This window comes from Sinohyriopsis cumingii, chromosome 3 (assembly GCF_028554795.1).
Source record: "Sinohyriopsis cumingii isolate HCF-2022 chromosome 3, ASM2855479v2, whole genome shotgun sequence".
Classification (NCBI taxonomy): Eukaryota; Metazoa; Mollusca; class Bivalvia; order Unionida; family Unionidae; genus Sinohyriopsis; species Sinohyriopsis cumingii.
This window is the reverse complement of record NC_142963.1, coordinates 139,291,037-139,317,825: the sequence shown is the minus strand read 5'-3', so window position 1 is coordinate 139,317,825 and position 26,789 is coordinate 139,291,037. Positions and strand designations below refer to the sequence as shown.

At 40.9% G+C, this 26,789-nt stretch overlaps 1 protein-coding gene across 7 annotated transcripts in view; it reads right to left on the bottom strand.

Annotated features, from left to right (window-relative positions):
• Nucleotides 1-399: 399 nt before the first annotated feature.
• Nucleotides 400-26,789, bottom strand: part of LOC149803951 (inter-alpha-trypsin inhibitor heavy chain H3-like) — a 118,942-nt gene continuing 92,552 nt past the window's right edge. For all 7 annotated transcript variants that reach the window (XM_089953773.1, XM_089953776.1, XM_089953775.1 and 4 more), the window contains 3 exons: nt 7,964-8,086; nt 7,224-7,547; nt 400-1,173 (listed from right to left, as the gene is read on the bottom strand). In XM_089953773.1, the coding sequence (XP_089809899.1) occupies nt 1,019-1,173; nt 7,224-7,547; nt 7,964-8,086 (602 nt within the window). In that variant the 3' untranslated portion in view covers nt 400-1,018. The remainder of the gene's footprint in view (nt 1,174-7,223; nt 7,548-7,963; nt 8,087-26,789) is intronic.

Below are 26,789 nucleotides of genomic sequence, written 5' to 3'. Positions count from 1 at the left end.
TGACACCCTATGTGACCAATTGAAATACAGCATTTATTTTGAAGTGACACCCTATGTGACCAATTTAAATAGAGTATTTCTTTTGAAGTGACACCCTATGTGACCACTTGAAATTCATCATTTCTTGTAAAGTGACATCCAGCATGACCAATAGAAATACAGCATTTCTTCGAAAGGGAACCTGCTATATGACTAATTGAAATACAGCATTTCCAACTGAAATACAGCATATGCAAACATTCTTTCAGAATTGTAGTCATTACAGCAATTACGATAATAAGCAAGGTAAATATCAAATAATCCATATCTTCAACTCAGCGAATATTAACCTCTAATTGGTTCACAACAGGGATGACGTCAAAATCATTAAATTATGAAAAAATAAAGAATAAACACAGCTATTGATTTGCCTGTATTTTCGATGATTTACGTTTTGGTTGCTGTACACTTGTTTCTATCGAAGTCTAACAAAGGTGCAATCATTATGAAGCACTTTCTGCACAAAAGCGTATCGAAGCAATCTACAAAGCAATTAGAGTGGAACCCGACATAAAAAATAAATTGGATACATGATATTCAAATTTTCAAACATAATTTTGACACCCTATTTATTTTCAGCAAAACATGAATTATGCAATCCAAAAAAAACATGAGTTATGCAATCCGATAAACATGAATTATGCAATCCCATAAACATGAATTATGCAATCCAATAAACATGAATTATGCAATCAACCATTGCAATCAACCATTGTGTGCATTTCTGGTTCATTGAAGCCATCACTGTCTTGCCCAAAACATTTTAAAACCCATCGAATTATCTATGCGTAAGATTATTATAATTATGCAAATGCCCCTCTCTATCCCCGTCACCCCAATAGACGAGTTCGCGAACAATCGAGGATTGAAATGACTAAAGCATATTGGTCTAGCAAGAAATTCGTTATATACGACTTGGTTGTAAATGAGTTCCACTGCACATGCAAAACTACTAGCCAGTCTGTGTCTTACATTACAATTATATCAAATAATCGCTCTGAACCGTGTAACACTTTGAATCACCATGCCATGTGTCCGTCTCACTGAGATCTGTAAGTGTGTAAGCAGCAAACACAGCAGCATGTCCCAAAAAAGTGATCCCATTTGGAGAACTTCTACCGCCCGATAGTCTAGCTGGAAGAAAATTAGTACAAGAACAATATTATTTCAAAACACAGAACGAGCGGGATCCAAGGAAACTGTTGAATAAAGACAAATAGACACAGAACAACATTTAAAATTATGTACACGACATGGAACATATGGTAATAACTTGGTACTTCTGAACTGAATAAATGTCATGACAGTAGTAGGTTCACTGGTAATGGTGTGTGTGTGTGTGTGTGTGTGTGTGTGATTTGGATTTTTGACGTAGCTTTAACACTTTTTCAGTCATATCGCTAGGATGTCTACAGTGTAACAGTTTTTGTGATGCCTAACACTGGGGCATCATGCCGCAGACATGTAGCATGATGTCCAACACAGTCACGTTATTTTGACACCAGGCTTACCAGTCCTAACACTAACTTCCTAATGCTGAGTGCCAAACGATGCAGCTGTTAGTACCAATTTTTAAAGTCTCTGATATGACTCTACCGGGCTTCGAACCGCATCTGAGGCGGACGCTCTAGCCACTAGGCCACCGGAGCGGTCTGGGTTGGTCTGTAATTGTCAACAACTTTATTAAAATTAGGTAGAAGGATATGTGGTAATTACCACTAACATAATTAAAATTAGCATTATATAGCCACAGCAGGATGGGTGGTAATTTCCAATGACATAATTAAATTTGCATTCCATGGCATTCGTTGGATGGGTGGTAATTACCAATAACGTTCTAAAAATTATAATTCCATGACAGTGTTAGAATGAGTGGTAATTGCCTCTTACCTCATTCAGAAACTACTTAACAACTTTGTAAACAAAATGTAAAGTATCTTAAATAAATTAACATAATCTGTAATAACTTTAACATTCCACCAAATCATGACACGAAACTTGATTGAAAATTTACCTGAAGAGCATAAAACGGCATATAAATATTCTGGTTAGCTTACTCCTGCTGATGAAATCAAAGCTTACGATTGGTATTATAAATAAGGTATAAGTACTATTGTCTATTGGAGATCAAAGCTTACGATCGGCATTACCAATAAGGTACAAGTACTGTTGTCTATTGGAGATCAAAGCTAACAGTCGGCATTACCAATAAGGTACAAGTAGTGTTGCCTATAGGAGATCAAAGCTAACAATCGGCACTACAAATAAGGTACAAGTACTGCTGTTTATTGCTGAACATTTTAGGCTGATGAAATTATCAAAAAGTAAACAGTGATGAAAACATATGCTTCAGATTCCAAAGTTAGATTAAACTGTTGTTAGTGTTCAAGTATATTTTTATTGTTGAGCGTTTAAGTCTGATGCAATCTCTAAAACTTCACTCTATGGATCAAATCGATCATTATAAAAAGCAGAATTTCATATATATGAAATCGTTTATTGGACTGAGAGAATTAAACAGAAGACATAAGCTAGTATATATTAAAGTTTCATTGTTAAACGATGGTCTCGGAATATCACCTCAAGATAATCTGTCAAATGTAAAAGAATGATTTCGTATATTTCTTTCGTTTAACTGGATATGTTATACTTCCCGCCGCCACTTTCAATGCCCTGTTACCTTTATATCAGATGGTCTCTCTCTCTCTCTCTCTCTCTCGTCTGCCAATCTACCCCTCGAGTAATTTCTGAGGATACTGGTGCAACTGGCCATCCCCAAGGACATGATTCATTGTTTTCTAACATTAAATTCGCCCGTATGTTCCATTAATTCAGTGATATCTAATCAATTTACACCCACGCTCAATGGCAATGATTTGAAGTGTCCCCAATTAATAAAAAAAAATTGCGAGCCTAGTATGGGAGTCGAACCTTTACCGATAAAGCGGTTAAAATCTAAATCTGATACATTTTGATCAAAGTTTAGAAGCAGTTTAAAACTTCGCCTTAAAGACATTGAAAACAATTTTCATTCGATGCTTATAAATCGCGTTTTTATTTTGTTTGATCGTGTCTGATACAAATTTTTATCATTCAATTATTTATTCTGTTAATTTTAGTTAAACTTTCAATATTCTTCTAAAGTTTCAATACATTTTAATACAAATAATCACTCTTTACGTGATTTTCTTTCTTGCCACTCGGTTTTGTACACAGGAGAGATGAATAGACTATTTAAAGAAAGTTACTGGATTGATAGGTTTGATACTTTATATCCCAATGGCCTTAATACCAAGGCACTGTATAAAATTTTATAAAATTGTATTGAAGAATTTATATGTTATATATCTTTTATACATATGCAATTGTATATATGACTGATTGTCTGAACTTAATTATTTCATTGATTCAGTTTTCATTAGAGACTAGCGTACCTTATTCATTATGGTATACATATAAAATTGTCATCCGTTTCTTTAAAAATAGTATATCCCTGCAGATGCACATAGTAAATGCGAAACTTGTTAACTAGTTGCACAGAATTAAAGGTTTGTGCTGTTTTTCATTATAAATAAATATAGATACAATCCGGAGCCACCAAATTTGCTTCAAAGGAATATAATCTTTTGATTAGCATTGAATATTGTCGTGGGCTAAATATATATATATTATTCGTGTTATATCCGCCCAGAGTGGGACGATTGACACTGAGATAAATTCAGTCTGGTTGGGAGAGCGGACCAGTCAACTTTATTCGATTACAGGGCTCAAACAGAATGGAGTATGGTCTAAAATTTAAGTGGGAACAGACATCATTTGTATTGAAACCTTCACTAAGAATTCAGTATGCTGCGGAATCTGGAGGATACCGATACATGAGTCTGGCTCAGATCACAGTGTCCTAGGAAAGGGAAACTGCGTTTAAGAGATTTGTAACTCTTAGTGACAGTGACTTATCTCTTAACGGGGAATTATAATTGGATTCAAACGCCTCTAAAGGTAAGCTGATAGCTTGTCCGAATGTTTTACTTGAGCTGAGTTAATTAGGTTTTGTTACCTTTAATTATTGTACTTATGTTTAATTGAGTTATGAAATGTATTTGCATTATCAGAATGCGTGTGTTAAGATGCGGATCTGCATTTATTAGAATCTAGTAAGATTGAAGGTTATGCGAAGTTAGACCCTGAGTTAGATATATATTCCTTAATTATTATGACATATGTGGTATGAATAATTACTTCATTAACTATGATGTTGGAATATATTAATATTTGGATGGTGTTCGTGTGTTACCATATTCATGGTAGTAATTTTTTTTTGCCAAGTAATAAAGCAATGAAAGCATGAGTTATGAAAGCGGAAATTTGATGTTGCAGATGGGACCTTGTAAAGTTGGTCGCCCAATTATCTGACGGAAGGTCTGTGAGAGATTGACGTATTCCAGGGTGCGCGCACGAGACGGCAGAATTGTAGAAGACGAAGAAAGGTAAGTTAAGAGTGGAAAGAAAGAGGAAGGAAAGAGGAAGGAAAGGATTAAGTAGGAAGAAATGAAGCAATGAGGAAGGAATGAGACAAGAGGAAGAGGTGGAAACGAAAGAAAGAAAGAAGGCAGGAAGGTTAAGAAAGACTGAAGCAGATGAGTTGACGAGACAACAACAAAGTCTCGTGTGCATCATAAAATTCCGACTGATTAATTAACTTCTTAAATAAAACCTCGATTCACCAGGGCACTATGTCTATTATACTGAACAGAAATGGAAGTCTTTATGTTGAATATGCTTATTAATCTGATTCTTCAAATCCAATAAAATTGTATGTCTTTAATCGTAAGTTGTTTTATGTAATTAGGATGTCAGGTTCGCTGACTTGTGCTTGAAATGTATTACTGTACATCATCTGCAGTATTATTTATAATTCAGTACATGTATCCTGACAGGAATATTCAAAGAAATAAGGAAATGGAGGTTTCAAGTTTAAATGATAATTAATTTGTGACAAAGTGCATCCTAACTATACATCCAAATGATGCGATCCTCATTATCCATCGACAATGGCTTTCAATACAAACACACGCACATAAAACATCGATCTTGAAATACTGAGTGTCAAAATATCAATGTCATCTTATTTTCTTATATTAAATTACACTGAGGATCTTTTAACTGACACGTGTCATTATATTTTGTTCACTAATACACCGTTTTATTGTTCATGTCTGTGTGTGAGTCCAATAAAAACCATTAGCCTTGTCCGTATGATTCAATCCTCACAATAGGAGAAGCAAGCTGAACCCTGTTCTTGATTTTAGCATAAAACATAATGTTATATTCATAAACGTTGTTTTCCAAACTGAATTGCGACTAATAATCTAACATTGTACACAAAGATGCACTAGCTAAATGAGTAAACGGTTTTCACATTTCACATTTGTGTTAGAAACTTGAGACGACCAAATAGTCAACATCGTACAACAAAATTTTCTCTATAAATCAGTACACCGAGTTGCAGAGGGCTTGAAACCATACTAATTGGTCTACTTGCCAACGATCACGTTTATTCTAAATCGCAATATATATATATATATATATATATATATATATATATATATATATATATATATATCGCATAACCCAGTCATGACAAATAAAAGTCATTCTTGGGCAATTGAATTTTCATGTAAGTAGAGCTAAGTTTTACATGGAATAATGAATAAAAGTCTGAAATACAATTCTATTTTCATTTGTATCATCTTTGAGCGCTACTAGACAATAATTTGCATTGTCCACATTGTTTGTTTTTCACAGAATTGACAAAGCATCGAGCAATGGATAAAAGGATTGCATTGAGATTCAGCAAAGAGGTTGTATAAACAAAATACCCGAAATAACTGATCATACACATTTTAACAATAGTGTGGGTTTTGTTGTCAAAAATAGATATGAACACAAGGAGTAGGGTCCAAAATACGCCTATACGTAAACTATCCGTGCTATATACTTTAATAATATTCCGAGAGAAAATCAACAACAGTAGCAAACTAATCATTACCTCATTATCTATAAACACTATAATTTTTCATCGTGAAACTAATTTTGCTGATGTCGTTGCTATTTCTGCACAGATATTATGATTGACTGGTTCATAATTTATATTTATTTGAACAAACCTTCAGAAAAGGGGTAAGAAACTAAACGAGTAATGATAGTAATCCGTCGTTGCACAGATATAAAGTCGATATCTTAGGACACCGGATTATTCTCTGCAAAATTTCAAATTAGTAATGATGTAGCTATTTTATTATTTAACGGCATAGCAACACTTTCAACGCTGCATCTCATCTTGATAGTAAAATGCCTCAAAATGAACATTATAAGACTGTCTCCGATATTATATTATACGGGTTCTTTGTTTACAGTAGGTATAATCTACGGGTCCTTTGTTTATGGTATGTATACTCTACAGGTCCTTTGTTTACGGTAGGTATACTCTACAGGTCCTCTATTTATGGTAGGTATACTCTGCAGGTCCTCTGTTTACTCAAGGCCTACTTTAGTTTTTAGTCATTTTGTTACAGTTGCAATTTTTTAATTACTTTTGCATTTTTTTACTTAGACTGTATAAACTCGATGTTCTGGAAAGACCAGTAGTAGAACGGGTCCAATCAGGCATTTCAGTTTATTGTTCTCGATCTAAACATTTACTTCATATCTCAGTCCATATTTTTCAGGTACAATTTATCAGTCAAAATTGATCAGCCACTTTTAACAACCACTCATAAATGTTATCCTCATGAACAGATGTCGTTTTTAACCAATGATAACAAAACGATTACGATGACTTCATACGCAAGATATGCTCGTTAAAGAAGCATGTTTCCAGCATTTCCAACTGATTCTACCCGTACCCATACTACCGTCGAGACCTCAGGGGTTCAGAAAGTTCAGGATTTCGATGGCAGTTCTGCAAATTTTCGTATATCACTCCCAGACGTTATCACAAATTGTCAAATATGTTTCCTACACACTCTAGAAAGAGTTGTGCGACATTGCACATGCACTGGAGCATGCACGCAAGAACGTCTAATAGGGCTGTATCTCACAGTCGCCAAATACACGTAACATTCATGTGGTCAATACAATGTTTCGTAGGCTTTGAGATCCATCGCAATGTTTCTACCACTTACCTAATAGGCCAGTGGGCGAAGAGTACATCGGAAAGGTAGTCTCGTTCATATACAATCCCAACCCTTTGCCGGGATTTCCGATCTTGTATATCAGTATGTTCAGCCCTTCTGTTTCCACTTTAACTGATGATGGTTCCACATGAAGTTTAACATCCAGAAGTAACAGATCGTGGCTCCCCCATTCATATTTATGTCTATTATTTACTTCAACAATGGAAATGGCTGTGGTGTCGATTTCAATCACTGTTGAATTAATTGTTACATTTATTGCTAGGATATGGTCACGTTGCGCCTGGTCCCCAACATCAGCGGTTATTTCTATACCTATAAAGACAAAACTCGACCATAGCTGAACACAATAAGTTGATAGCGATATAAATTTTGTAATGTGTTATCGCTGTCATCATTGTCATCACTAATACAATCGCGATAATGATCTTCAGCATAATAATAATTATAATTAACAAATAAGTTGTAATTATCGAAGGTCATCATCATCATCATCATCATCATCAGTATCAAATACGATATAATCTTGACTGCCATCATCATTACCATTATCATCATCATCATTACCACCTCCACCATTATCATCATCGCCTTCATATTCTTTCCCGTAATCATCACCACCATCATTAAAGTCATGATCAAAAAATCACAGTGATCATCGTTGTCATCTTCGTAACATTCTTCTTCTTTTGATAGAATGAAGATTACTCGGGGTTTAAGATAATTCTTACCATCTGGACTGTGGAGTAATTGCAATGGCTGATATGATTCGTAACTTCCATTGTCTGGAATGCTGAAACAGGTGGCATATGGAGTATTGCTGTATTTTATCTGAATTGGATACATCTTCGGTCCTGTAACATAAAACAAAATGTCTCATATAACATATAAAATAGAGTCCAATTACTTTCCAAGTAAATAAAGTTTTCAAAAGCAAGCAAAGGGAACATATCTGCAGCATGATACCCCAGTGCTAGACATCAATTAAACTACCACACTGCAGTCATCGTAGTTACATGACTGAAAAATTGTTAAAGCTACGTTAAAAATCAATATCACACACACACACACAAATGTAATACAGAGTAAAGAACAAAGGTGTCCCATCTGACTAAGGTATCGACCCCTGTCTAAAATAACCACTTTAAGTTAAAACGTCAAATTGTACATTTAATTGAATGACACGAACATAAGTGTCATATCTGACGCATGCCTGGCCCTTTGTCTAACATAAACACATGAGTTAAAGATGCGATTAGGTAATATTCGCGTAGATTTGGATGACTGCACCTGTCACCTGTCCATCAACTGTGGTACGAGAAATGACTAACAAGTATCGTATAGACAAAAGTGTATTGACGTGAAGGGGGCGGAAGGGGAGTTTGCCCGGTCGTTAGAGGTATTGGGAAGCCAAAACAGCTGATTTTTCTTTCGAAAATGATCAAAACTGTGTGTACATATGTTTGTTGCTCTTGGATCCCGACATTTCAGCAAATTACATATGCACAGCATAGCAAGAATTTGCGAACTCAATTCTGGTGCTAGCAAGTGATTCATGAATAAACTGTTACTTTATTCATCGGCGCCTCCAACACCCTGCTAATCCTCTTCCGCAGGACAGCGAGTGAGAGGGATCCAGACATCACCTGGGCACAAATCACTTAAAATAGACGTCTATCTTCGAATTCGTAGACAACCACTAGTCATTAAACAGTGAGGTGACATTTTTGGGCCTAATGTGGAAATGGCATGCATATAATGGTGATTGATTACCTTGTGTGAATGGTAGAATTTAGATGCCAGGAAATGCTACCAAATGGCATTACATTGCAGGAAAATCGTTGAAGGCCAGAGTTTCTCTCACAGCTCACCCGCAAAGCTCGTAGCTGGTGAGAGGGGTCACAAACATACCTTTTGGATCAGTTTATATTTAGCTGACATGGCCAAACTGATAAGATATTGTCATCTAACATAACTTTTTTAGTAATTATGAACCGAATGCACAATAACCTGATGCCTCCTTTGCTGTAATAATTTCTCTCGTACAATAATAGTATCGGTAATGGTATTCAACAGAAAAGGATACACTGCATTGAGTCATTATAAATGACGTAATAAATGGATAACTTGTATTGATCTTTACTATATGCTCATTTTTATCTCCCATCACTTTACTTTGTCAGAATCGTGCAGTATTTTATGATACTGAACATCTGGATATTGCTCGCACGTTCACAACACGAGTGCGTAAAATCAGTATAGAGTATTAGGAACGACTTTGTAAACAAACCATGTACACTCATGTAGCAGACCCTTGTTTGTAAATGAACTAAACAAGCTTGTTTGGTCCATTTGAAAGTATATATGATAAAGTAAACGATGCGGACTAGTTCACTCAGTCAAAAAACGAAACTTTCAAGCAAGCAAACGAATGAACGGCATATTTGTAATGTTAACAACAAACATGACTGACGCATTAATTTAAAATACCATTCTAATCATTGACACAGTTATTTAGGAGAAATATTCATATCTTTTCGCAAATAGAATGGTTCCCATTATGACTGGTGCTCTCTATGGTCTAATGACATATTGAACAGACAAACATATTGAGGCCAAGGGTTATCGCATATCCATCAGAGACGTACCATTTTACAAGTCTGTCAAAATATTAGATTCGAGAAGTAAATGCAGCTGAATGTTTTGGTAGGAAACTAAGAGTCACAGAGCCAATAAACTAAGATGACGAAAAAGTATTATTTCCGCTGGCTTTCGACGTTTAACCACTGTATGGTATACGTCATAGCTTGAGTCCCTCTAACATCGAGGTGCAAGTGACAGGGCATAAACATGTCTTCTATGGCTGGTAATATGAATGGTAACAAATATATTTATATTTTAACATCTTGAAATTCCTCATAATGTATTTTATTAGTTAGTTTTGCAAATCTGAATCATATGTCCAGCATAACCTCATACAAACCGAAACTGTACTGGAATATCGAATATATTTCCAGCTGAAATCTATTCTCCTTACTTCATTGAATTAACCCAATAATCCAGTCCATCATAGTCAGAAAAGCAGAATTGAGTTAGATCAATATTAAAACAAAATCCATTCATTCCAGACCAAATGTAAAAGTTGTTGCAATGCTCATTCATTCACAATACGACTCTAAATTTCAATTTTAAATGGACCAAAACAACAATTCCTTTTTAAACTACTGTCGAACGCAACAAAGTTCAAAGGCTCTTGGGCGGTGCTGTATGCGCACTAATATAGTTATTGCGTATTGTTGACTCTATGGTTGTGTATTTATTTTTTAATACAGCATAAATTCAATTACATTGTTTCTTGTAGTGGATTTCGTTTAATTAAGCCTTAGGGAGAATAAGAAAATGAGTATATAATCAAAGAAAGGTTATTGCATTTGTAAGGAAAAATGTGAGCTCGTTTTCTCGGATGAATACTCCACTCCTAAAGGTCCTGCAGTATAAATCAGGAAAAACTCGTTTGTATTTCCCCATACAAATGCAGTAACCTATAATTATTACATGCTCATTTTTTCCCCGTTAACTTTACCTTGCCAGAATCGTTCAGTATTACCCGATACTGAACTCGCACGACAATACACATATAGCATTCACGTGCATAAAGGAACTACTTTCTATTGTAAACAAACAATGGACGCAAAAGCCAGCACTTTTGATTTGTACACAAATCATGTGCACTCGCGTAAGAGACTCTTTACCTTGTGGTTGTTTAAATTTGTTTCTGAATGAACTAAAACAGATGTTTCGTGGACTGCCACATACAAGCTGCTTTGGCACATTCCGCGTTGATACAATGTTACGGATTTAGGCTAGCTACATTATATAACAGACGCAAGATAAGGTCCTTACAAATAATATACAAGTGACAAGTCAGTAGTGAAGGGGGACGATTCAGCGACAATGGGAATTAGCATTACAGACCCCCCCCCCACCGGGACTGTTTAGCGACTATGTAAATTTAACATGGAGAAAAACCCTGGGACTGTTTAGCGACAAGGGAAATTAACATGGGAAATAGATTTTGGGACTGTTGAGCGTCAAGGGGAATTGAACATGGGAATATGGGACTGTATAGCGTCAAAGGAATTTAAACAGGGTGGGACTGTATAGCGTCAAGGGAAATTTAACATGGGAATTTTTTTTTAAAAATAAAAAAAATTAAAAATGGGGTAGGCAATTGAAAGTCAATCTCTTTTCGAGACCTATGAGTGACCCTGAAAAGGGCCTTTGGGTTTGTGTTAATGTATCCATTAACATAAAGGGCACCGCATTGGTCTTCTTCTTGTCCTTAGGCTGCGTCTCACTGTAGGACCGTAAATCAGGACTCTTTTGAGGCATCCTTGTCTTTCTACGTAGATCCTACGTATCCACAGACTGGTGTCTGTCCTGTGGACAACTGTCCACTTGGATCGGACAAACATGGGTATGTCTGTCCGGAACATCATTGAAGACACAAGCGTAGAAGATTGCACATCGGTCCACATCTTGAGGCACCGAGAACAGGTGAATAAATGCAGTGAACTGCACTTATTTATAGGTAGAGGTAGGATTGAAACGGATTGAGTTTGTTGACCAATCGAAACACGCTTTACAAAATTCAGTCAGCCCGCATCCAATCTGAAGAAAGCAGTCTGTGACGTCACGTGGTCTATATAGATTCGTTAGCGTCTGTGTGCAGTCAATCTATGCGACAGTGATTCAACATGACGGAAACTCAGAAAACGATAAATTGGGGTACACCAGCAGAGGAGACCGCCCAAGGGAACCCGGACTTACTTTCAGAAGAGGTAAATTGGGATTTTGTGGATTTTCTTACCTCGCAAGAATTTGTTCCGGAACCTTCGTCACCTTCATTACCGCAATTGGAGAATTTTAGACAGAGACAGAAAGAAGAATTGGAGAAATTTATACAACGACAAAAGGAAGCGGAACAAGCTTTTCTCCTACAGCAACAGCAGCAAGAAGAAGCGGTAAGAAAAAACACAACAAGAAGAAGAAGTAGCAGCAAAGAAACAAGAGGGTGAAAATCAAACGGTCACGGTACTGTTGGACATTTTAGCGAAGTTAAGAAGTCTGAAACAAATGTATCAGACTTCTTTATTACGACCGAAGAGAATACGACCTTCCCGAGCTAAACACGTCAACCCTGTGACTAAGCCAACCCTACCACCCTTAGTGATTTCAACCCAATCATCATCATCAACAGTACGCAGTCCAGAAGTAGGCCTTGGCCGTGGCAAAGGCTTAAGGCAGTTAAAGTTGATTGCGTAAACTCACCCCTACACCAAAAACCAAAGGCCCTTTTCAGGGCCACCCACTTCTCTCGAAAAGAGATAGACTTTCAATTGCCAATAACTCAAAAATCAACAACAAAAAAAAACATTTTACCCAATAGTACGTGTATATGAGTGCGTGAGTGTAGCTTCTTATTTAAAATCAAAACTCAAAGACACTTACCTTTTTATAGCTAATTTATTCTTTTATCAATAGTTACAATCCAATTCACAATTCACAACAGAGCACTTTAAAAAGTTCTTACATTCCTTCTGTCTCATTGTTTAGTCTCTCTGTTTTTTAACTTTCTTCACCGTCACATTATTTTCCTCCTCTTCCTCTTCTCTTTCTTTCCTTCTTCTTTTCTTCTCCTGTTTCTTTCTCTTTACCTGGCTGCTTTCTTCCTCTGAAGAATCCTTCTCTTCTGAAGAAGAATCCCTCTCTTCTGAAGAAGAATCCCTCTTTTCTTCTGACTCCTCTTGTTTCTTTTTTGGGCAATCTGGAAACCAATGTCTTTTTTCTTGACAATAATAACAGGTATCTTGACTTTTGTCTCTTTTAACCCGTTTTTCATTTTTGACGGTCTGGACACTCTGAAGACCAATGCCCTTTCTTCTGACAGATATAGCAAGTATCTTCACTTTTATCTCGAAAGGAAGGAGAGTAGTCCGTCGGCTGGTCTGAAGAGAATTTTCTGATGAACCCTCGCAAAGCTCTGATGAAACGTTCGATTTGTGTAGTCTCTTCCATCGTTGTGCTCGGTTAGAGAGTGAAAAGAATAGTGAAAGGACAAGACACACACCCTTTTATATACGCTGGTTTGCTATGACTATAAACTAGCCCATGGTGTTTAAACTTGAGTCATTTGACGTTTTTCACTCAAGATGAAACGATCCTATTCATTCGAGAAGAAAGAAGAAGAAAGTAAGAGGCAGAAACGTGATCTATCGCCTCGTACCAGGGCTGAAGTCTTGGCACAAATTCATGCCAGTGATTTTGAAGAGGACATGAGTGAACCAGAATCCGAACCCTCTAAACAAAGTTCACCACCCTCAGTTAACCCTGAAAAGTACTATTCCATTCGAGAGACGGAAAAGCGCTCCTCTAGAAAATTTAGAACCACGGCTTACAAATACACAGTGAAGTTTAAAGATTTCAAGGCTGAAGTACCGTTAGAGAAAGCAGAAGGGTTCATCACTGGGGTGTGGGATTCTTTGCTCACCGCACTCAAGCGACAATGTCAACCCAAAGAAGACGATCGCTTGAGACTTTCCATACAACACGACGGTTTGAAATCCTCTGTTTGGATCGAGCTTAGCAGCCCTACAGAACTAACTGCTTCCAAAGTCATGGACAAGATTCAACACGTGCAACACTCTAATGACCAGTTTGACATCACCGATGGAAAAGCCAAACTGGACATGACCCACGTCTCTCCTCCTCAAGGGACCGGACAACGCAAAAAGGTGTTACTGGTGAACGACCTACGCAGCACCAAAAAGAGTCTCGTCCAAATTGACAATTCTCAAGACCAGATGTGTTTAGCCCGAGCCATCGTGGTGGGACGAACCTATGCCAACAAGAACGACACGGTAGAATGGAAAAGAACCTGGAAAACTATTCAACGATCCGACCGAGCCAAACAACGAAATGAAGCAGAACTCCTGTTGCAACAAGCTGACCTATCTAAAGACACACCCTGCGGCATTCCTGAAATGCAAAAATTGCAAGATGTCCTAGCTCCACGCTACACCTTGAAAGTGCACCCTCAAGAAGTGCGTGGGGCTCTGTTGTTTCGAGGCCAAGACTTTAAGGACGGAAAATACATTCATGTCTATTATCACGATGAACATTTCGATACCATTACCAGTATCACTGCATTCCTGGGATACGGTTATTACTGTGAGAAATGTGACCATGGTTATAATAATCGAGAGCAACACAAACATTGCGGATTGAAATGCTCAGGATGTTTGGCCTCTCCACCCTGTCTGAGCGAAGGACCAGTACATTGTCCTGCTTGTCTGCGCACGTTTGTCAGCCCTGCCTGTTACCAACAACATCTGAAGACGCAAGGTTCACAGCAGAAATGTGCTTGTCAACTCCTGAGATTGTGCCCTACCTGTGGACAAGGCCTACGTGCCAATAATACCAAGGCACACGTATGTCAAGGAAAGAAAAAATGTCACATATGTCACCACATCGTGGACTTGGAACACCAGTGCTATGTGCAAAAATACCAACTCCTACCAGAGAAAGACGACGGTCACAAGAAGAAAGGCAATTTCATCTTTTTTGATTTCGAATGCATGCAAGAGACCGGCATTCACATTCCTAATTTCTGCGTGGCTCATCGAGCGTGCGAGAAGTGCATTCAGGAACCTATCTTCAGTCATTGCCCTCACTGCAGCAAGATTCCCGGAGGGCGTGAAAAAATCTTTCGAGGACCGAACACGTTAGCCGATTTTGGATAATGGGTCTTAGACCCCATCGACAAGACGTGGAGCCAAGAGGACATCGAACATTATGGAGATTGTCATCGTCATGCCACGGTGATGGCTCACAATTTCTCCGGATACGATGGACAGTTTCTTTTCAGATACTATACGGAACAAGGCACCGAGCGTCCTAAAGTGACTTTGAACGAAGCCAAAATCATTTTCATGCAAGTGGGACAAGTACAGTTTAAAGATTCGATGAGCTATTTGGCCATGCCTTTGAGTCGAATGCCTAAAACGTTTGGAATGACAGAAATGGCTAAAGGGTACTTTCCACACTTTTTCAATACGGAAGCCAATCAACACGCCGTTCTACCCCATTTACCTGAGGATCACTACTACGACCTCGACAACATGCGTACCGAACAACGAGAAGCTTTCTACGCTTGGTACCAGGCTCACGCCTCGGACCCTTTCGACTTTCAGGAAGAAATGTTAAAGTATTGTCGTTCCGACGTGGACATTTTACGACGTTGCTGTGGAAAATTTCGAGAACTGTTCATGGAACACGGAGGGGTCGATCCTTTGAAAGAAGCTTGCACCATTGCCAAAGCGTGTTCCTCAGTGTACCGGCAACGATTCATGCCTGAAAACACCGTATCTGTCATCAGTCTTCAAACGACCAACTATGTCAAACGTCAATACTCGGTCAAAGCCCTACGCTGGTTACATTACTTGTGCGACAAGGAAGACAAGTGGATTCAGCATGCCCGCAACGGAGGGGGCGAAAATAGCATCGGAACGCATTCGATCGATGGCTGGGACTTAGAAAACCCCAAGATCGTGTACGAGTTTAACGGTTGCTTATTTCACGGATGTCCCGTCTGTTACCCTGACCGTGGCACTAAAAATCAGTTTTTACAACGAACCATGGAAGACTTGTACCAGGCCACTTGTCAGCGACGCCTAAAGTTAGAACAGGAAGGATACCAAGTGGTGGAAATGTGCGAACACGAATACGATCACCGTTTGAAAACCGATCCCGAGTTTAAACGCCTCGTGGAAAGTTACTAGTTCATGGACCCGCTGAACCCGATGGATAGTTTGTACGGAGGAAGGACCAATGCCTCCTGTTTGCTGTATCAAGCCGACGAAGAGAAAGGAGAAGAAATGAAATACTTGGACGTGTGTTCGCTGTATCCCTACGTGTGCAAATATTGTCGCTTTCCTGTAGGGCACCCACAATTGTTGACGGAACACATCGACCTGAAAAACATTCGACAATACGAAGGTCTGATCAAGTGTAAAGTTTTGCCGCACACGGACTTGTACCATTCCGTGTTACCTCACGATTGCCAAGGCAAACTGATGTTTCCTTTGTGCCGTAGTTGTGCCGAAACGTGCAACCAAGATCAACCTTGCCATCACACCCAGGAAGAACGGACCTTGACGGGGACGTGGGTCAGCGTGGAATTGTTCAAAGCTTTGGACATGGGATACCAACTGTTAGAAGTGTACGAAATTTGTCACTTTCCCAAGACACAACAATACCACAAGGGTGACCCCACGCAGAAAGGCATTTTCGCAGACTACGTGGAAGCCTTTTTGAAACTGAAACAAGAAGCCAGTGGCTATCCGTCCTGGTGTCACACTCCCGAAGACCAAAAGACATTCAAAGAGAAATACTAGGAACAAGAAGGCATCCCTTTAGACCACATCGAGAAAAACGAAGGCAGGCGATCGTTTGCCAAAGTGATGTTAAATTGTTTGTGGGGTAAAATGGCACAACGCCCGTGTTTACCCAAGACGGAATATTTGACAGAACCTTCCCGCTACTTCCAGATGATTCACGACAAAACCAAATACATGAAACACGTGGACGTCGTTCGCGAGGATTTGATCTTGGTCAATTACGAAGAAGATCTGGACTTTGTACAAGACGACCCTTTCGGAAATGTCATCATTGCAGCTTACGTGACAGCTCATGCTCGCTTAAAATTGTACGAAGCTTTAGAACTGTTAGGGGAACGCGTCCTGTACTTTGACACGGACAGTTGCATTTACATCCATCACCCGAGTCAACAGCACCCTGACATCGAAGGAGACCGTTTAGGAGCCTGGACAGACGAGCATCCCGACGACAAGATTCTAAGATTCGTCAGTGGTAGTCCAAAAAATTACGGCTACGAATACCGGGGACCCACAAGGAGAAGTGCACACGCAGTGTAAAGTGAAAGGACTGACTCTGAATTATCGTACCAGTCGTGTGGTCAAATTTGGGGTATTGAAGGAAGCCTTGCAATCGGGAGAGGATGAACACTTTAAAGTGACCACCTATCAACCCAACAAGATTGTACGTTTACCCACTCACCACATCGTCAGTCGACCCTTGGAAAAAGTCGATCAAATCGTGTACCAGAAGCGAGTGCGACTGCCCAACCACTTTACTTTGCCGTATGGACATGTTGGTATAAAACATTGGTTGTAAGCGGATAGCCACCCACCAGTAGGATGACTTCGCCACAGCAAGAATCGAGTGAGAAACCTGATGAGAACTCCAAGTTCAAACCCTACCATTTTCCGGTTTTCTTGCCTGACTATTGTTATTGTGCCCGTCGATTGGACACGTTTCAAGCATGGCCTACGGATTGGAAAGGATTACCTTCTTCGCATATTTTAGCTAGAACAGGATTTGTCTACTTGGGACCTGAGTCAGGATTGGGATACGAAGTACAGTGTTTCGCTTGCGGACTGAAGTTACGAATGGATCTATGTATCTACAAAGATTCAGCTATTCTGGAACATACTCGATGGTCTCCGCACTGTTCTTACCTTTCTATGGCCTTTCCACCCATGGCATTACGGTACAATGATGACGGCACCTTAGAGACGGTACCTTCCAAAACTAGACATTAAAAACATAAAAAAGGAACGATGTACAAGCTTGAGACTTCATTGCGACTAGTATAAAAAGGGACTATGGTCAAGATCGATAGTTCATTGTGACTACCAAGACCAAGCAAACGAGATGAATACTTTGAAAGAGACATCGTTCCAGTTTGGGGATTGTAAAAAAGTTGTATCTTCCTCTAGTGTGACTAATATTGGATGGATAAGACCCTGGCATTCCGACGGAAAATGTCCGGAAGGAAAATGCGATTGTCCATGTTGTTACCATTGTAATTGCGTAACGGAGTTTGCAGACGAGTGCGATTGTGAGCCTTGCGATGGGAACGATGCTGTACGCTGTGACGTTAGCGATGCCGTAAAGCATCATGGGAACTTTGTTCTCACTACCCCTATCATGGAAAGTGATGCTGTGCGTGTCAAACCTGAGGGATGCGAAAGTGATGCCGCTCGTCCTATTGGACATTTTACTGGGTTTCGTTTTAGAGGTGGATGTTCACCTTCACGTCTACCTCCCTACGGATGTCATCCAGCCCTGAGCAAACTCCTGTCCATGTCACCCAACCCTCATCGAAACGAACCTGTGAAAGACGAATATTCGTTTCCTGTGCGTTTGTCGGAATACTGCGACTTTGAAAATCGTCTTCAATCGTTCAAAGGAAAATGGCCTAAGTATCTGGGAGGACCGACCCCCGAAGAATTAGCCAGAGCCGGATTTTTCTACTTAGGCGAAGGAGATAAAGTCAAGTGCTTCAGTTGCGGTGTGTCACTTCACCACTGGGAACCACAAGATTCGGCCTACCTAGAACATGCTCGTTGGTCACCGAATTGTCATTACTTACCCTTAGTGGGACCGAGACATTGAAGTAACTTACCATGTCGTTGACGAAGAAGAAGAAACCAGATTGGCTAGGAGTCAAATGTTGGGCATCACCGAGACCAGTATTTAAACTTCATTTCAAAAACGATATTGAATCATTACCTAAAGAACTGCAAGAGAAGATTTACAAAGAAGTTTGGCAGGGACTTGCCAGAGTGAAATCTCAATGGGTCACTGTAGAACTTTTGTGCCGAGAAATTCACAACAGGAAAGTGAAAAAAGTCAACCAGTGTGTTAGATTTCTTTGGGTCAAGTGTGCATTCGTCCTATTATATTACTCTAGACCGTTTACATCAAAAGAGTTCAGTGACATTCTTGGACGTTACCCTGAATGGCAGTGGTCAGAAATTACTCACTATGTGGATTACTTTTGCTCTAGGAGAAGATTGTGAATTGTACGGACTGACCTATTCATGGATACTTTACAAGAGAACATTCGTGCTTTGCCTGTGGAGTTGAGAGAACGCATTTACCGAGAGCTGGTCAAAATACAAGTCAAACGTAAGGAACAGTTGCATCCGTTACGTCACCGGTGTTTGAACCACTGGTACCTGAATGGTATAAGAGAACTGATTCGTCAGAAATTGTTTCAGTGGTCAGACCTTGTTCAATACTTCCAGGGCCCAGATGATCCACGTGTTGATCATTTTGGTTACTTCGAGATTCACCTAATGCAACTCATTGAGGAAGACAAGTTAAAGGAACCAACGTATTTTACGTGGAATCTACTTAGCGGAAGAGGAAACTCCTAAACAAACTCTGAAGTTTAGGTTACAGTATGCAAGATTTAGATTCCCCACTGGAGAACGAAGATCTCTGGCTAGAAAGTACGTGTATTGTTTCCGAAACAAAGAGACTATAAAAACAGGCTGCCATGCCACGACTTATGTCGTATGTAATTGAACAGATTCCGTGGAAGGAACTCAATGACCATATTCAAACCGTGGATCATTACCATTGATTATTACAAGAACTGTATCCATTCAATTTGGGTCGACAAGTGGTGTGTGTCTTAGTGACTTGTTTTCTGGGATTTCGTTTACCAGCCGATTCCTAGTGGACTCTTTACGAACTCTTTACCACCCCATTCAACATGAAAGTGGTGCCTTTAAATGTTCACGAGAGACTCCTTTTGCTCAAAGCCTTACGTTTTCATCTGGATACTTCTCGACCTCTACGGGAAAAAAAGATTCGTCAACTTTTAGCTACCCAAGACGTGTATGACGATGTGTGTGTAGCTTGTGACTTACACCCCCATTGGACAGATGTCCGTGACTGGAAAAAATGGGATTTTGAGGCTTGGACCCAAGAAGTGGCCCAGTATGCTCGAGAGTTGTGATCCTTCCTTTCAACGTCCAAAGAAAAAAGTTACTTTTCAACCTGTGTTAGTGACGGTGCCAGAAGAACCCGTCACCCACGACAGGACTGTCGTGGACAGGCCTGAAAGACCCTTTCGGGAGGACACTTGTGTGACCTTACCCCCTATAGAACTGGACAGAACTTTACCCAAAACATGTTGTACAGACACTTGTTTTTATTCCACGTTGATGGTTATCATGTGCCTTTTATCGTTGTACTTAAGCCTTTGGCTTTTATGTATTTTTGTCTCTCGTATTCATGTTTAAAACATTCAATAAACGTGTTCTGAAAAAAAGTATATAAACTCTCGTCTTGTTTGTTTTCGTGTCACAAGTGACATTCCTGGCACTATGGCTATTTCTGTTGTCTCTGCTCCCTCTTCCTCCACTGTCAAAGTCATCGACGAACACTTAGATCGTGCCAGTTGGGAGGCTTTGTATCTTCGCCATCCCTTTAACATGCTCATTGCTGGACCTAGCGGTTCAGGCAAAACCGAATTCGTCAAACGTTTGATCGAACATAAACATCATTTGATCGATCGACCACCTGAGCGGATCGTGTGGTGTTACAAATAGTGGCAATCGGCGTACAGCCTCTTGCGAGAAAGTCAAGGCGATTCCATCGTGTTTGTGGAAGGCATTCCTAAAGAAGACGACGGCATCGTCTCTGACTCCCGAAAAACCCATTTGGTCATTTTTGACGACATGTTAGGAGAAGACGAAGAAGAAATTAAACTGTGGTTCACGCGCAAAGGGCATCACCGTAATGCCAGTGTCGTTTACATCACCCAAAATTTGTTTCAACAAAGTAAAGCCCATCGCACCATCAGTCTCAATGCGCATTACGTGGTCTTGTTTAAAAGCCCTCGAGATAAATCGCAAGTGCAAGTCTTAGCCAAACAGTTAGGAACGCCTTGGCTGACTCAGGCGTTCGACCATGCCACTCAAACGCCACACGCCTATTTACTCGTCGATTTGAAACCTACGACCCCCGATGATTTGCGATTTCGTACCCACTTGTTTCACCACTGGTGCCAAGACGGAGGGCCTGTCCTGTACACGTCTCCGTCCTCGACTTAATTTCACTCCACAAAAAAATCTATAAAAACCTCAGACCCTTTTCGTCTGTCTCACACACATTTTGAACATGACGTCCCTTCAGTCGCATCTTCCCGTCAAATTGATTCGTGCCTTGTATGGCATCAGTCGAGAAAAAAATCCACAAATACGAGCTCGTGTCTTAGAAGCTAATCTCAAAGAAGTCTAACGATGGTTCACGGTGACGGCACGTCAATTACTCCAAGGACTCACTCAGATTCCTCATCAAACCAAACGCTTTTTTGATCGAAACAAAGTCGCTTTGACCCAACTGGCCGATCCCCGCATCGACACTCAAACCAAAAAACAAATCATTTTGAAACCTGGAGGGAGCTGTACTCTAGGAGGGGTCATCATCCGCTCTCTCTTAAGATGGGAACCTAATGCCCCCAAACTTCTCCCCAAGAAAAAAGTCAAACGAAGCTCCAAGAAGAAGAAAAAGACCAGGTCCCCAAGGAGAACTTCTCCAGTGGCGGAACCCTCCTCTTACCAGACACCACCCCGGAAAAAGAAAAGAAGCCCCTAGAAAAAGAAACAGAGAAAAAGTCCCCAGAAAAAGAGAAGCCCACAGAAGAAAACTAGTCACAAGAGAGGCACTTCGGCCAGGACGCAACCTTACACTCGCAAACCACGACCTACCAAGGCGGTGACCGCGTCTCCGGCAGCCTCACGTTCATCCACTTCTCCGTTGATGACACAAAGAACTGAAGAGTACTTGGAGACGTTGATCACGCCAAGAACTTCTCTGTTGATGACCCCAAGAACTTCCCCAGTGGCAGGACCCTCCAACTTAGTGACAGTGGCTGCTGCTCACAAAGTACCTTCTCCCAAAATCAAAGTTCAAGAAAGATCGGGCATGTTACAAAGTTTACTGGATTTGTCCAAGCAAGATCTGGCTCGATTTAGTCCGTTGCGTACCCCTGCACGACGTGTCTTTCCTGTCCTGAAGTTGATACGCCGTAAAGACAACCAGTGGCGACGCGTTCCAGTATTAAAAAAGCCTGTGACCAAGTCGGGGTATCAGTGTTTTTGGTGCTGAAGACTCAAAGATGTCACCCTCCAGAAAACATCCCTCTTCTAAACAACCCCAAGGAAAGAAAAGAAAAGGACTGCCTCCTCGTTTAGTCAAAAATGGGGACATGTTATCTGTCCTGTCCAAAGCTTCTCCACCCCTACGAAAAAAGCTCATTCAATCAGCCTCCAAAGAGGTCATCGATACCGTGTGCGAATGCTGTTTGAACGTCTTGAAAGGCACGATTCCTTTGTCCAAACACCAGAAACAATGCTTAGGCAAACATCGTCACGTTCTTCGCCAAATGGTTCAAAAGAAAATTCCCCTTCGTCAAAAGAAGAAGATGTTGGTCCATCGTGGTGGCATTTTACCCCTCTTGTTAAGCCCCTTACTGAAAGGAGTCTTGGGAACCATGTTGGGAGGACTGGTGGGAGCAAGATAAAAAGGCCCTCTGAAGTCCCAAGATCTCAGAATCGACCCCTGGCAACCCCATGGAAGGACGAAAACTAGCTTTAGTGCCTTACAAACGATGGATGGAATGCCATCGTTAGCAAGAACAACGCACCACGCATTTACCTCCCAATCCCAATGTGAGCGAGATGTCCCAGTTACAACACGAATTGCAGTCCTTGATGGATCGCCAAGATTTGTCCGAAACAGAAAAATCGCAAAAGGACGGTCAACTCTTGCAACGACTGCAACTCTTTCACCAGAAAGCTTTAGACGAAACAGCTCTACCCAATCTGAAAGATTTTAAGACCTTGATGAAAAGTCCAGCCCCGTCACCAGTACCAGTACCAGTACCAGTGACCAAGACAGAAAAAGGAGAAGAAGAAGAAGAAGAAGGGTTTCAACCTCCACCAGAAAAAGTACGCAAGTTAAGAACACCACCTACCTCCAGAATTGGATGGATTAAAAAGATGATGGCCACCCCTTCTTCATCACAAGAGAAAAAGAAAGTGAAGACAGAAGTGAAACAAGAACCGATATCCCCTGTTCACACATCCTCCTCCTCGACACCTATTGCCGGTCGCACACGCAAAGCATTGCAATCCAAGAAAATACCCCAAGAGAAAAAGGGTAGCATCCTCCAAGAGTGGGTGTCTTATTAACACACCAACCAAGAAATGGAAAAAGTGTTAGCCAGAATTTACTACGATCCCTCCCATCCTGCAAGTTACGCAGCAGTTCAAACATTGTATCGTGCTGCCAAAATGCGACTGAAAAGTCTCCGTTTACCTCAAGTGCAACGATGGTTACAAGAACAAGCTACCTACACTTTACACAAACCCATTCGACGCAAGTTTGCCAGAAGTCGCACCCGAGTGGAAGGCATCGATCATCAATGGCAAGCCGATTTAGCCGATGTCTCTCATTTGGCCAGCTACAATCGTGGCTACAAATATTTGTTTTGTGTCATCGACGTCTTTTCCAAATTTGCCTGGGTCGTGCCCTTGACTTCCAAATCCAGCAACGAGTTAGTGCGAGCCCTGCAACGAGTGTTGAAACAAAGCGGTCGTCACCCTCTTCGATGGCAAACGGACAAAGGCACCGAATTTCTGAACCAAGCTTCCAAAAAGGATTAAAGAAACGTGACATTCATTTTTTTACCACCGAGAATCCCGAAACCAAAGCCAGCATCGTGGAACGATTTCAACGCACTTTGAAAGAACGCATGTGGAAATATTTTACGCATCACCACACTCTGAAGTACATCGACATCTTGCCGCACCTGGTGCAAGCGTACAACCAATCTTACCATCGAAGCATTGGACGTGCCCCGCAAGAAGTGACTCCCGAGAACGAAGTGTTGGTGTTTGAGCGCCTGTTTGGTACGTACCCGACGAGGGCTGTCCCCAAGAAAAGTGGAGAGTTGACCGTAGGAGATTGGGTCCGCCTTGGCAAAACCAAACGCACTTTCGACAAAGGTTACTTACCTAAATGGACGACCGAATTGTTTCGTGTCACTGGACGAGTGCATGTCGTCATCCTGCCGTCTATAAATTGGAAGACATGAACGGAGAAGTGCTCAAAGGAATGTTTTATTTGCCCGAGTTACAACGTGTCACTAAAAAAGAAGACGACGTGTACGACATCGAAAGCATTCTCGAACGCAGAACCCGTAAAGTGGGCAAACGACGTGTCAAAGAAGTCAAAGTACGTTGGAAAGGATATCCACCCAGTTTTGATTCTTGGATCGACGCTTCGCAAGTCATCGACTATAAAAAGAAGTGACCATCATGCCGTTTCACACAGTTGCAGCTACGTCGACCACTCCTTCGCCCAGTTCTTCTCTGCAAGATTTACAAAAACAACCTTTGTGGGTGTGGTGCGGAGAACGTGTGCCTAAAACGCAAATCGTCTTTTTCTGCCAAATCTTCGTGGTGTATTGTGTCATCGGGGCAGCCATTGCCAATTTGAGTTTGCAACAAGGAGACAAACAATTGTGGACCATTTTATTGAGCAGTTGCATCGGTTACGTGCTTCCTAATCCCTCCCTGAAATTCACCTCGAACGGGAACAACGGGAACCTTGTGTCCAGTGCCAGTGCCAGTCACCACTCCAACAACAACCCTATTTTGGGCGGAGACACGCCTCTGACGTCCAGTATCCCCTCGGACAGCCACAGAACTCTGGAATTATGAGTCACCAAAACCAATTTTACTTAACCTTACCTAGTGACAGTTCCATGGAGGTGTTTCCCAAGAACACGTTGTGCTGTTACACGGCCAAATTACCTCAGGCCATCCCATTAAATCACGAAGCCCATTGGGAAGTGGCTTTAGTGGAAATCATTCACCCGACCCAAGTCCTCAATGTCCTTCCCAATCAAAACTTTTTTGATGTGGAAGTTTATGACGAGCAAATGCAACAGTACTTGTATACCCATGGCAAATATGACAGGAAAATCCCTGGCACAAAAAATCAAAAGTACACCACCTATCACTTGTTCATTCCCCCAGGCTATTATTTTAGTGGTCAACAATTGGTGAGCACCATTGCCTCCAGGTTTAATGTCGTGTTTCTGAAAGCTTTGGAAAGTGTCAAAAAAAGTGTCACTATGGAATACCACAAATCAGCCCGTCGTTTCTTGATGAAATGTGACGGGAGTAAAATCGTGTCCATTTTATTTTGTCCTTAATTGTTTGACATGTTGGGCGGAGACATGGAACTGAGGAAGAAAGTAGAACAACAAAAAGGCGAATCACCAGTTATTTACGACAACGATTCTTTTAGCAAGTTTTCTCGTGCCCCGATAGAACTCAACCAAGGACTGAATTTGATGTTTGTGTACTCCGATGTGGTGGAGTATAACGTGGTGGGACACACCTCCGTACCGTTACTGCGTGTCATTCCTTTCAAAGTGGATTCTGCCACGGTCGCTGACGAGGAAGGTGGAAACACTTACCATGTCCACCGCGAATTTGTACATCCTCACTATTTGCCGGTCAGCAAGTCGTATTTGGACACGGTCAACATTGCTATAAAAGGAGATTTGGGACAAAATATTCCATTCACCAAAGGAAAGGTCACAGTGACACTCCATTTTCGAAAACGGTTCTCTCACGATTCGTAAGTCATGTATCCAGTGTACCGAGGGGTTGCTCGACAGCGAGGACACGGTTTAGGAGATATGTTAAAATCGGCTTTTCGTTCGGTGGCCCCGGTGTTGAAACCGATGGTGACACGCGGATTGCACGCCTTGAAAGATGCCGCACTGACGCAAGGCAAAGAATTTCTCCAAAATGTCATCATCGACAAACAAAACCCTAAAGAAGCCTTCATGAGGGCAGGCAAAAATGTCTTGCTGCAAACGGGTAAAGACCTTTTGGGCCGCCGAGAAACACCTATAAATGCCCTGCACGCTACCGAGTCAGGCATTCAGCAAGGACAAGGTAGAAAGAGATGACGAAGAAAATACCCTTTCACCAGACTTCACACTTCTAGAAAGGCAAAGAAAAGAAAAACCATTCGAGACGTAGAAGTTTTCGATTATTGAGAAAGAACAAAAAATGATGCACCGAGAGTCTTGCGCTTGTTCCAAGTCGGAACTGGATCTGTTTGCCATGCCACCCACCATGATGACCATGCAAGAATCCCAGTTGGTGGAATTTCACCCCGTCTCCTCTTTGACAGCCTCAGCTCCCATCGAGTTTGAAATCAAAGGACAGCCCGAAGATTACATCAATCTGAATAGCAGTTACTTGTACCTGAAAGTCAAAGTTGTCGATGAGGATAATACGCCCCTAGATGGTGATGAGGTAATAGCTCCCGTCAACAATTTCATGCATTCCTTGTTCAGTGGAGTGGACTTGTACTTGAATGACAAACTAGTCAGTAGCGGCATGGATACTTACCCTTATCGAACGTACCTGGAAAATCTCTTGACGTACGGAATAGACGCCAAGAACACTCATCTCAATGCCTGTGTGGTATGGGAAGCTGACGATGCAGGCCAGTTTGAAGAATTCGAAATTAATACAACCAAAGAACACAATGCGGGATTTGTAGAACGAAGAGACAGAATCAAAAGTG